General features: G+C 40.1%; 1 protein-coding gene across 3 annotated transcripts in view; it reads right to left on the reverse strand.

The window, feature by feature from the left end:
• Frmd5 (FERM domain containing) overlaps positions 1–12,820 on the reverse strand; it is a 448,328-nt gene that overhangs the window by 12,304 nt on the left and 423,204 nt on the right. For all 3 annotated transcript variants that reach the window (XM_068391258.1, XM_068391256.1, XM_068391257.1), the window contains one exon: positions 12,002–12,121. In XM_068391258.1, the coding sequence (XP_068247359.1) occupies positions 12,002–12,121 (120 nt within the window). The remainder of the gene's footprint in view (positions 1–12,001; positions 12,122–12,820) is intronic.

Consider the following 12,820-nt stretch of genomic DNA (forward strand, 5'->3'; position numbering starts at 1 on the left):
CTTGTTGTGATTCACCTTTGCTTTATCCACATTAGATAAGAAAAAGTGGGTGGAATTGTTAAGTCTTGAAATTATAAAACTCATCATAAATTTACCTCATTTTAAATTTATCTTACCTAATATTCATTTCCACCTTTGGAAATGGAAATGGAAGGTTGTTAAAAGGAGAGGAGGCAAGGAAAAGGTGGGCGGAATATTTTGAAAGTTTACTGAATGTAGAGGATAGTAGGGAGGTAGATATAATTGCTGTTGCAGGTGTTGAGGTGCTGGTGATGGGAGATGAGAATGAGAGAGAGATTAAAATAGAGGAAGTGAGGAGAGCACTAGATGAAACAAGAGTAGGAAAAGCATCTGGTATGGATGGTGTGAGAGCTGAGATGTTGAAGGAAGGGGGTATGACTGTACTTGAATGGTTGGAGAGATTGTTTAATATGTGTTTTGTGTTGTAAATGGTACCAGTAGATGGTTTTGTGCATGTATTGTACCACTATATAAGGGTAAGGGAGATGTGAATGAGAGTTGTAATTCAAGAGGTATTAGTTTGTTGACTGTAGTTGGAAAAGTGTATGGTAGAGTAATGATTAATAGGATTAAGGATAAAACAGAGAATGCAATCTTAGAAGTACAGGGTGGTTTTAGAAGAGGTAGGGGTTGTATGAATCAGATTTTTACAGTTGGGCAGATATGCAAGAAATATTTAGCAAAAGGTAAGGAGGTGTATGTTGCGTTTATGGATCTGGAGAAAGTGTATGATAGAGTTGATAGGGAAGCAATGTGGAATGTGATGAGGTTATATGGAGTTGGTGGAAGGCTGTTGCAAGCAGTGAAAAGTTTCTACAAAGGTAGTAAATCATGTGTTAGAATAGGAAATGAAGTGAGTGATTGGTTTCCGGTGAGACTGAGGCTGAGACAGGGATGTGTGATGTCGCCGTGGTTGTTTAACTTGTATGTTGATGGAGTGGTGAGAGAGGTGAATGCTTGAGTGATTGGACGAGGATTAAAACTGGTAGACGAGAATGACCATGAATGGGAGGTAAATCAGTTGTTGTTTGCGGATGATACTGTATTGGTTGCAGACACAGAAGAGAAGCTTGACCGACTAGTGACAGAATTTGGAAGGGTGTGTGAGAGAAGGAAGTTGAGAGTTAATGTGGGTAAGAGTAAGGTTATGAGATGTACGAGAAGGGAAGGTGGTGCAAGGTTGAATTTCATGTTGAATGGAGAGTTACTTGAGGAGGTGGATCAGTTTAAGTACTTGGGGTCTGTTGTTGCAGCAAATGGTGGAGTGGAAGCAGATGTACGTCAGGGAGTGAATGAAGGTTGCAAAGTGTTGGTGGCAGTTGAGGGAGTAGTAAAAAATAGAGGGTTGGGCATGTATGTAAATAGAGTTCTATATGAGAAAGTGATTGTACCAACTGTGATGTAAGGATCGGAGTTGTGGGGAATAAAAGTGATGGAGAGACAGAAATTGAATGTGTTTGAGATGAAGTATCTAAGGAGTATGGCTGGTGTATCTCGAGTAGATAGGGTTAGGAACAAAGTGGTGAGGGTGAGAACGGGTGTAAGAAATGAGTTAGCAGCTAGAGTGGATATGAATGTGTTGAGGTGGTTTGGCCATGTTGAGAGAATGGAAAATGGCTGTCTGCTAAAGAAGGTGATGAATGCAAGAGTTGATGGGAGAAGTACAAGAGGAAGGCCAAGGTTTGGGTGGATGGATGGAGTGAAGAAAGCTCTGGGTGATAGGAGGATAGATGTGAGAGAGGCAAGAGAGCGTGCTAGAAATAGGAATGAATGGCGAGCGATTGTGACGCAGTTCCGGTAGGCCCTGCTGCTTCCTCCGGTGCCTTAGATCACCACGGAGATAGCAGCAGTAGGGGATTCAGCATTATGAAGCTTCATCTGTGGTGGATAACGGGGGAGGGTGGGCTGTGGCACCCTAGCAGTACCAGCTGAACTCAATTGAGTCCCTTGTCAGGCTGGGAGGAACATAGAGAGTAGAGGTCCCCTTTTTGTTTTGTTTCATTTGTTGATGTCGGCTACCCACCAAAATTGGGGGAAGTCCCTTGGTATATGTATGTAATATTCATTATGTTAATTTCCACATTCACATGAAGGTGGGATAGTGGTAATCCTTTGAGATGAAAGGTAACCCCATTAAAAATGTCATTTTTGGGTTACTTCTCCCATGTTATTTTTTTTGTTTCTCAACAGATTTTTTTCTTTTAAGAACAATTTAAAAAAGAATTCTATACAATAAAAGTTGTGGAAATTTTCTTAACATTTTTATTTTTTTCATATGTATCATTTTACCAAAGTATAGAACTTAATGTCAAAGGTGACTATTTTCATAGTTTAAAAAAAAATAAAAAAAAGATTGTAGACTATTAAATTCCATATCTTTTCATGTTTGAATGACAAAAATCAGTCAGCATTAAAAAAGTATACCTAGTAGGAATTTTTCTCCAAAAATTTCATGTTTTGAGAAATCATGCTTCAAAGTTCTGTTTGTAGACATTGATTGAATAGACTTTAGTATTGATAAGTATGGGTTTTAGCAGTAATTCTAATCATCACTGGGGATCATAAGGACATAATCATCATATTTCAGGGTTATTCTTTAAGCAATGGTGCACCCGTACCATAAAATAAAGAAACATATAATCTATATATATATAAAAAGTGCACATATGAGCAAGACATGATTAGTATATATTCTCATCTGCATATTTTTTTCTGGGAAAAATGTATGCTTTTAGCATGCTTAGTCATTGTCTCTGGATCTTTATGCATCTTTCAGCATAATCATAACATAAATATACAAAAGAGACACGTAGCAAACATATATTTATGAATACTATAGAGAATATAAGAATACTGATATTCTTCTCCTCTGGAAATCATAAAAAATGTGGTGTTACTGTCCAGTATATGGGGTACTTAAATCAATATCTTTCCTTAGACTTCTTGAACGAAAAACAGAATAAATAAGTACCCAAGTCAGAAACGGTTGTGTTTGGAACTGGATATGCTTGTGTAAATATATAAAAAGAACTTTCTAGCAATAAAACACATTGCTTTCATTAAAAAACTATTTGAAACATGAAATACACACATTTGCCTAGCCAAAAATGCAATAATCTGAATTTCTAAAATTCCAAGCAAAGGTCGTGACTGCTCCCCTGATCATACAGAAATTCACTCGAAAGGAAACAAGCAAATAATGATATACTTTAACCCTTTGAGCACCAATGGATGTATTCTATGTCTGGATATTACGAAAGTATATCCCAACATGCAAACCAACTGCATTCAGAAGCTGGAAACTTAGCAAGTCCAATATCATTAAAGCTCAACATTGTGCAACCTATCTGTCAAATCCCAAGCCAACCCTCCACTGTTTTTCATAATCTGATTCTGCAATCACTAGCTAACTAGGATATGACTGACATGAATTCCCACATTTAGATGGTAACAAAATTTGTATTCTATATTCTATTTACTGATTTTCTTCCCATTTTACTAGCCAACAATTTTGAGTTTATTTTGTCAGTTGACTGCTCTAACTCTAGTGAGTATATATGCATGCTAATCAACGTAAACAACAGACATATCAAGAATTCCTTGAGCTAGTTATTCTCATTTTGTAAATTTTTCTAAAATCAGTTTAATTTGCACTGTATTCTATTTCAAATACCTTTCTTGCATAATAAGCGTTCTTGCTGCGTACATACATGTTTTGTTACATATTTTAGTGGAGTAAACCGTCAAGCTAAACTATGCAGTCTCTTGATAATTATACTACACACTCAACATGAGTTATCAATAAAAAAAATCTATATTGCACACTTTTTAAAAGTAGCTAGAAGTGAGATTAAAGGGAAATGTTAATCCTAATCAAAGAAAACAACATTTAGAAGTAATCTTACCTTGTTTGGTAGAAGAGCAGGCATATAGGGCCTTACTTGGGGATGGCGAGACAAGAAGAGTTACTGATTGAAGTTTTTCAATTTCCTCAATAACTTTTCCTCTCTTCTTAGATATAATAGTCGATTTCATCGACATAAAATTTTTCACATGTATCTTCTTTGTGTTCTTAACTATCATACAATTTTCTCACCTTTATCCATTCTCTCTATTATTTTCATTTTTGTTTTCATTGTTATTGACTGCCATATCTTAGCAGGAACAGAAGAATTGCCACTAATTTTGTATTTAGTAATTACTATTAGTCTTCTTGATTAACAAGTTTATGATTTCAATAAAAATGAATAACCGCTTATTTGGATACCTACACAACCACTAGTTAAGGGGCTGGAAACAGCTGACGCTGATATAAACAAACACGGGATAACGTTCAGAGGTTGCTAAATACCAGAGTAGCGAACTAATCTCCTGTGCCAATGGACATATTTTACATCCAGTTATCAACCTCTTTTTTTATCATTATTATTTATGTGTATGAAAATTTTACAAAACATGTAAAATTATATATCAGTGGAATGGAAATTTACTCAACTATACAATAGAAAAGGTTGTAAATATGACATTTGAAAGTAATTTGTATTTTTCCTAACATACAAACCTTTAGCTATTTAATAGGGATTATCTTTTGGCAGAGCTGGAAGATTAGCCATTAAGACTTTAATGCAAGGTGGCAACACACCACACCACTAGCTATTTGACCCAACCACTATCTAGTTGAATGGTGGAACAGGTACCCTGGGAAACGGGGTACCCTCTCTCACTCACACAATGGAGTTGAACCTTTGCTTTTGATGGCAGGACAATTTGATTAAATAGCTAAAGGTTTGTATGTTAAGATAAATGCAAATTACTTTCAAATTTGTCATTTGTTCTGACACAGGAAATACATACGCTATTCAATAGGGATGACTCGCCCTTATGGGAGTGGAAGTCCAACTTCTGGCTTGGTTTTTGGTCCCGCGTTTTGACCTGTACAGATCAGACTGTAACCATGAAAAAACCTTGACACCTCGCTAAAAGGAGACATTAGTATGTGCCAGTAGCAGCCTGAGCAACCTGTCCTGTGGGATTGTGAGAAACTAATAATGTAACTATCTAGGTAAGATTATTCCAAGTTTAAAAATAGGAATATGATACAAACATAAACATTCCAAATACCCACCTAGCAGGGGGGGTATGGGGGACGTGAACAAGTATAAATAATATACTATGTTACATGAGGGAAATAGTTATTACTTGTAGATTGATGAGGCCAACATGCAGAGGACCCATGGAGCTGTTCCCCTAGAGAAGGGAAGATGAAGGAAAAGAAAGAGCCAGTCATTCTTTACATTCATAAGGAATAACTCTGAGTTACCAATGCCCTCAACCATCTTCTACTTGTCCAACAAGGAGCTTGAGCTATTTTAAACAACCTGTTGTGCAGCCACCTCAGGACCAATGGAAAAAGTATCTATTCCCCTATGGGTCACGTCTTGCAGGTCGTGGATGGTGAAAGTAGTCTGATGTTTCCACACTCACTTGTAATACCCGAGTCACAGAGGCCCCTGATGTCATGAGCTCTAGGGCGATGAGTAGGAAGAGGGTCAGGATTCAATGCATGGTCAGTGACCTTGCGAATCCAAGCAAAAATGTTTTGTTTTTGTGACTCTTCTCTTTACCCTCCCTATGCTAACGAAAAGAGCTGGCACATAGGGACGAGCTGTTGCAGTGCGCGTGAGATAGTACCTCAAACTTCTCAATGGGCATATAACAATTGATCTGGGTCAATATGTACAGAACAAAGACCCGTGTTCCGAAAAGCCCATAACCTAGGATCTGTGATTGATGGATTATGAGTCTTTGTAATAAACTCAGGGACGAAGCCAAGCGTCACTTCTTTCCAACTCCTGAAATGGGCTACGTCACAGGATAGACCATGAAGTTCACTAACCCTCTTTGCCGTAGCTAAAGCGAGCAGGAACACCGTTTTCAAGGTGAGAGTGCGATCTGTTGCCTGGCGCAAAGGTTCGTAGGGAACAATTGATTGATTGATTGATTTGAAGTTCTCTGGCATCCTGACATCATCGTAGGGAACGAAGGACCCGAACTACAGGCAGTCTAACTTTCGACTGGGAGCAAGTGATATCATAACTTCATGTGATGAGACAATCCTAATGAAGAGGAAAGGTCGATTCCAATCAGTCTATAGGCCATGCTTAAGAATGAGCGATAGCCTTTTACTGCCAAGACTGAAAGGAGTTTTTCCTCGCGAAGGTAAATGAGGAACTCCGCTATTAATGGAGGAGTGGGATCAAGTGGAAAGATACCCCTTCCACGACACCAAACACAAAAGACTGGTACCGCTTTGCCTGGTAGACTGAAATAGAGGATCTTTGGAGATATCTAGACATTCTTTTCGCAATTCGTTACAAAAAGCCTCTCTGAGAGAAGATATGCTGGATAGTCTCCAGGCGTGAAGACGTAAGTAACCTACTGCCTTGCGGAAGATCTTCATGTGCGGCTGTCTGAGTAGATCTAGTAATGGGGGGAGTAGACTAGGTAGTTCTATTAGGAGCTGCAGAAGGTCCGGGAAACGACTCTGCGTCATGCCATATCGGTTGAGGGTTTGACGGATTATGGGTGTTTTTTTGGAAGTGGAGGAGGAATTCCAAAGGTCCTAGTCGTTAAGGCCCTTTGAAGGAGGGATTCGTTTGACAATTTCCTCCACTGTTCAGCCAACCTCTCTCTATGTCTTCTGGTCTGAAGAGGGAGGTACCGTTTAGAGTGGAGTTCCTAAGCTTAGACACCTCTACTCTAGGAATTTGTCTATGGAACCTGTCAATCATCGCATCTCTTCTCTTGAATATTGCATTTTCCCACAGTTTAACTACTTGGTGGGAAAGGAACTCCAAGGTCCAAGAGCCAGACAAAAGAAAGGTTTCCATGGACTTCCTTGTACTTCCCTTGGACCAGTCCTCAGTCTGTACAGGGTGGTCTACTGAAACGAACCATAAATCAGGCCACGAAGCAGCCTGCATGGCGTACTTCGCGACCTTTTCCACATTAATGAGCTCAGAGGCAGAGAAGATACCTGAAAGCCCAGCAAGCCTCTCTATCGGGATACCTTTCGAGAGAGACTCTAGAGAGGGGTCCAACGTCAAGGCCGACATAAGTTCATCCTTGACTTCATAATGCCTACTCTGCTAGACAAAGGAGGCGGAATGAGGCGAGACGACGAACCAGCCTGAAGGGTACTAAAGGAGCCAGCAATCTGAGAGATGGACTTCTTACTTGCAGCTGATAAGCCTTTAGACCAGGGGATGACGGAGCTGGTCTCAAGGGTTTTCTGGGTCCCAAATACATGGTCCAGGACCATTTCTCGACCTTCAAGAAACAATCCATTGATAATCCTCATGCTGGTAAGGACCTGTTGGAAGGTGAACTCAGATTCCCATTGCTCCGCTTTAGAGTAGAATTTCGGACTCGCCAGATTGGGAAAGTTGTCGTCATCTGAATCCAGGAATTTATCCACATCCAAGCTATCATTTATAGAAGTCTAGAATGGGTTATGTTCGTCATCATGAGAGATATTCTGAGAGGGACCCGCCACAGGGGAACCTCTAGCCCTTTCCTTATCAAGTGCCACACAAACTTTTGAGTTCCTTGGGATGGTCTTGGTGTCCTTGGGCTCCCTAGGCATGGCAAATACTCTTCCAGTAAGAATTTAGTTGGAGTTTGCCATTCTTTAGTAGCCGGAACTTCTTTAGCCGGAGGTTCATCCTCCTCCGCTGGTGGTTTGAAGAGAGGATAGAGTTCGGACGGAACTACCTCAATGGGAGAAAGCCTGAACGAGGCGAGAAGAGCCAAGGTCTCTGATTGTCCAAGGGTGAAGAACGTCTACATGCATGAGGAGGGATCGGCTTCCGCATCTTCCTCTTTTGTCTGGCTATAATGACCGGCGTCAGTTCCAAAGAATTAATGTCCTCAACTAGAATTGGAGCACCTTTAGGGTCCCTTTTCTATCTCATGAAAGGAGAGAGGGGCGGCGGTGGAACCGAAGGTTTGCTAGGGTCGGACGGAACAGCAGAGAAAGAGGAGATATTGAACGCATAACTTCTCCAATGGGATGACGCGAGTAGAGGTAGCTTCGGGACCGTGCTGAGGATGTTCATTAATGAGATGGCTCTTGTGCTTAGGAAGATCCACAATGATGACTGAGACCATTTTGATGAGCCTGTCAAACCACGACGGCTGATCCCCCACAGATGACAGGTCCCGAGGTTTCCTTGGGAAGACCTGGAGGTGGTGAACACTTCCTCGGGAGGAGAAGCCGCAGGACCTGGAATTGTGGGGTTAAAGGTGAAGGAACCGACATCAGTAGGTCCTCTTTAGATGGGCGTTTGGGGACATCAGGAGAGATCGGAGCTTCAGCAAACTTGTTTGTTTATTGGTTGACGGAAGCCTTCAGGAAAGGGTACCGGTCGTTTACTCGTTGCTGACGAAGTTAACGGATCCTGAGGTGATTCCTCACTCGTGGTAACTCGCGGAAACTTGTGAAATTTAGCATAAAAAGTCTAATTCAGGAGCGTTAGTGCGTGTTTCACACGAACAAGCGAGCGATTCACAAGTCAAAGAAGGTAAGTTGAAGACGTTAAGGATTTCTGCCTAGAAGCCCCACATGCTCTAAAGATCGGCGAGTAAGCGATCATAAGGGATCAAGAATGACAAGAAGGAGAGCGTCGCGATGGTGAGTGATGTATTGGCAACCGTCGCGTTGGTAAGCATCGGTAAAGGGAGTCTCTAAAAGGCTCATAACGTGTCGGCGAACTACACATTGGTGACGATCGTGAAGGAGATGCTTTTGAAAGACGATGCGAAGGAGAGCATCGTGCGGGAGAGCATCATGCAGGACAGCGTCGTGCAAGACAGTGTTATGTTTTTGGAGAGCGCAGCATTTTTGGAGAGCGCTGTGCTGGAGTCCGTCGTGTTGGAGAGCATCGTGATGGAGAGCATCGTGTCAGAGCGTTTTGTTGAAGAGTGTTTTGTTGGAGAGCGTTCCGCTGACAAATGTTTCGCAGGAGATCGTTGCATTGGAGAGAGTCGGCCCAGAAAACGCCGCCCGAGATCACAAATGATGCCAACGATTAACATGGCGAGATGAAAAATGCATAGGGGAGCATTGTGAATCGATGGGATGTAGCTGACAATCAACGAGCAAGAGATCGTAGCGGGGAGGATTTGCGCACCTCAGTAGATTTCCTTGGATGATAAGAAGGCGAGCGTGAGGTTCAGGAATGACGGTCAGCAGACTAACAGGCAGATCATCTACAACGCGTTGGCGAGAGATGATCACGAGATGAGGAATGAAGATCATGAGTTACAGAGTGACGAGAAAGTCGTCGATCTCGCGAATTGGAGCGTAGGGAGGACTCACTAAGAGGACTACGGCCGCTGAAAGACGACGAGGTCCGAGGATGATGTGAGGACTCGTTGTCTGCATGAGGGCGCTAAAGGGATGCAGAATGGGAGATAGGGTCACAGACAGCACTAGCAGGAGAAGATGAGAGATGAAGCTAGCAAACAGCCAGTGTGTCCACAGCAGGTAGAGGGGCAGCAGGATTAGGACTCCTCTGGCCACCACACTGAAGGAGTTCAAGGAGGACGTCCTTGGAAGGAGTTCCCACCATACCCAAAGATGGCCAAGCCTGCAACACACCTGAAAGTGAAGAGGGTTTGCCCGAGGGCAGGGGCAAAGGTGACTCTCTAGGGGAAGCAACAACGTCCACGTAACCCCAGAGATGCCCTGATGATGAATGGTCTACGCTGCTACTCGGCAGGCCCTTGGAAGAGTCTGAAGGAGGAGGAGCTTCGAAAAGAGTTCCGGAGAGAAAAGAAGAAATCTGAGGTTTCTTCACCTTTGACGAAGACCCCAAGGTGAACGATCTCTCTTACACAAGGAATGGGGGCCAGTTTCAACAGAGGACATGAAGGTTCCGCAAGCGAGAACTTCAGGTCCTGGACACACATGCATGCGGATCATCAAGGCAAGCAATTACACCTCCTCTGAGAAGAGAGAAAGTCAATGTTAAAATAATGTTGAATGGCCAAGTCTTTAGGAGTAGAGAGCAGACACGTCCATTTTCTCTGAAGCCAATTGAAAAAGTGGGGCTCAACTCAACTATGTGAGTGAGAAAGGGTACTTGGTTTCCCTGGGTACCCTTCCACCCTCCCACTAGCTAGTGGTTGGGTGAGTTGCCACCTCGCATTAAAGTCTTAATGGCTAGTCTTCCAGCTCTGCTGAAAGATAATCCCTATTAAATAGCATAGGTTTGTCTTTTGTCAGGACAATCTTATATCTTATATCTTACAGTATTTGGACTAATACGAAGTAAGTAAAATGTCCTAGAAAAAAGTTTTGAGCTTAAATGTCTTATTTTGGTGAGGGGATGGCATTCAAAGGCTTAAAACAACTTAAATAAATCACAGGCTAGTCATTGAAAAGAGCTAAAAATGTGAGAATAATAACCTACCAATGCAAAAGTACAGTAAATTAATCCATCGCCATATTCTGGTTCACCTATCGCTCCCTCTGTACATTGCAGATTTATAAATATATTATATGTAGTTCTATACGTATCTGAAGTCATCTGTAACAACTACAACAATAGTTTGCTATTGTATGCAAGTTGAAATACAAGCAAATTTGCTGTTCTTAACAAAAAAGGGGTTTTTCGTTTTACTGTTTATAGCCATATGTGTTACTAACAATACTTTTATCATTCTCTTTTGCTTCTTTAACTTATTGAACTAGAAATTGGGATAAAGATGTGAAGGAAAGGAGGTTAGATTATTAGAATTTGGTCTAAAAAAAAGGAACTCGCACGATACCCAAGATACTTGATAAAATAATTTTTTATAACAAACTGAGCTGCTGGAGAAAAAGCAATATGAACATCAGGGGAAGTTTATAGTAATAAAACTACAGAGTCCTCTTGTATTCAAAAACCACAAATGTTAGCATATTCATGATTGATAGGGTTTCCATGTAAACAATTACCAATATATGAAAATAATGATTCAGCTTGAAGGTAACATGAGCACCTTTTGGATTTTTTTTTTTATTGTTTTTTTTTTTTTTTTGAAGTGGCAAGGCATCACAAGATGCCACAGAAAATGTCCATGTGACACCACCTTAATGCATCTTCCAATCACATAGTACAGTGTAAAATGGTGCAATTTTTGAATACTTAATCATTACAGTATACCATTGCAAATTTTTGTAAATATAACCAAATACATTTTCCCTCCCAACATTTCATGAAATATACTTTCCCTCAGTAATGTGACAGTCCAATACAACTCACGCACGCTCTCACACTTAATCTACTACATCTGAGTGATCATTCACACAAAACAAGGACACAGGAAGGTTATAAACTACTTGAACAATTATATATTTTATACTAAATAAAACATCAAAATTCAGTCTACCTTAAAAAAGTAAAGTGCATTATACTGTAGGGAAGATCATACAGTGCTTTCAATTCACTTTTAGAAACAAAATCATTTTATGGTGATGGAACTGTCATGTGTATCCCCATAATTATTATTTATAGGATATGATTTATAAGGTAATCTCTCATAGCTGCAAGCTTGTGTTTATAACAAAATTTTATAGAGTATAACGAAATTATACACAGGCATAAATGCTAGAAAAATATACCTTTAAGGTTACCTTTATAGTCAGTTTTTCATAACTAGATTGTTCTAGAAATTTCCAATAGGGAAATAAAATACCAAGACCAATTTTGAATGATAAAATACTATAAATATTGTGAGAGGGATATACTGCATCCACGCTTATACCTACACTTATAAATAAAATTACTCAAATGACTAAAATTACTTGCTAGGAAAATGCTTACAGTATCAGCTTTATGTATTTGCAAGAAACTACTATGTACAAAATTACAAAAAGCAGCTACTGTATTTATTTACAAACTATGGCTATGGATACTAAAGCAATAACTCTTACCATTTACTTTTGGTCCAAAATTGGTCTGTTTAACTTCTTTCTCTAAATCCTTTCGTTGTTCTTCTTCCTGTTTCCCTTTAGCCTCCAAGCCTGGTTCAAGACTACTCTCAGCGTCGACAACTAAAACAAGCATACATGCATCATGTTACCCTAAGCAGACTGTCAGTTCTGAGCCTACTGCAGGGCTATATAAGACCTACTCTCCTATAGAAGATCAAACTGCTTTATCAGTAGAACCAGGGGATATAGTTATGTGCATCATTACTCGCATTCTTATAAGCCGCTTCCTATCATTTAACACCAGGGAACTCAAATATTTTGTTTCTTTCAAAAGAAATATCAATCAAAAGTATTAATTCACTAAAATTGGGAAACAAATGATTCAGACTTAGTAATGCTTCAAGAAAGGAAACTAGGTGTCATGAATTCAGTGCCTTTTTATGACAATAAATTACATAAATGGGACGGACATAAAAGTGAATTAAATCATAAGTGCCTAATGATTTCATTAACTTTCAACATAATACTGTATAAAGTTGTGAAATCAATGATCTTAAACACAATTTTCTTATTTCCTTGCATATGACAACTCATAGATTTTTACTATATAAAACATTCAATAATGCATAAGCTGTAATTGTCACCACATGTGAAGTTTTGATAACAATATAACATTTGAGAATGTAGGGTATAGTAAAAGGATGTAGACAAAAATAATGTAAAGACAGCCTCCTGGAATATTCATAAATGCTGAACACTGCACCAGACTGAGACAACACAAAACAAAGTGAGGAAGGAGTGGCTAGTGCAACAAACTAT

This window comes from Palaemon carinicauda, chromosome 17 (assembly GCF_036898095.1).
Source record: "Palaemon carinicauda isolate YSFRI2023 chromosome 17, ASM3689809v2, whole genome shotgun sequence".
In the NCBI taxonomy this organism is placed as follows: Eukaryota; Metazoa; Arthropoda; class Malacostraca; order Decapoda; family Palaemonidae; genus Palaemon; species Palaemon carinicauda.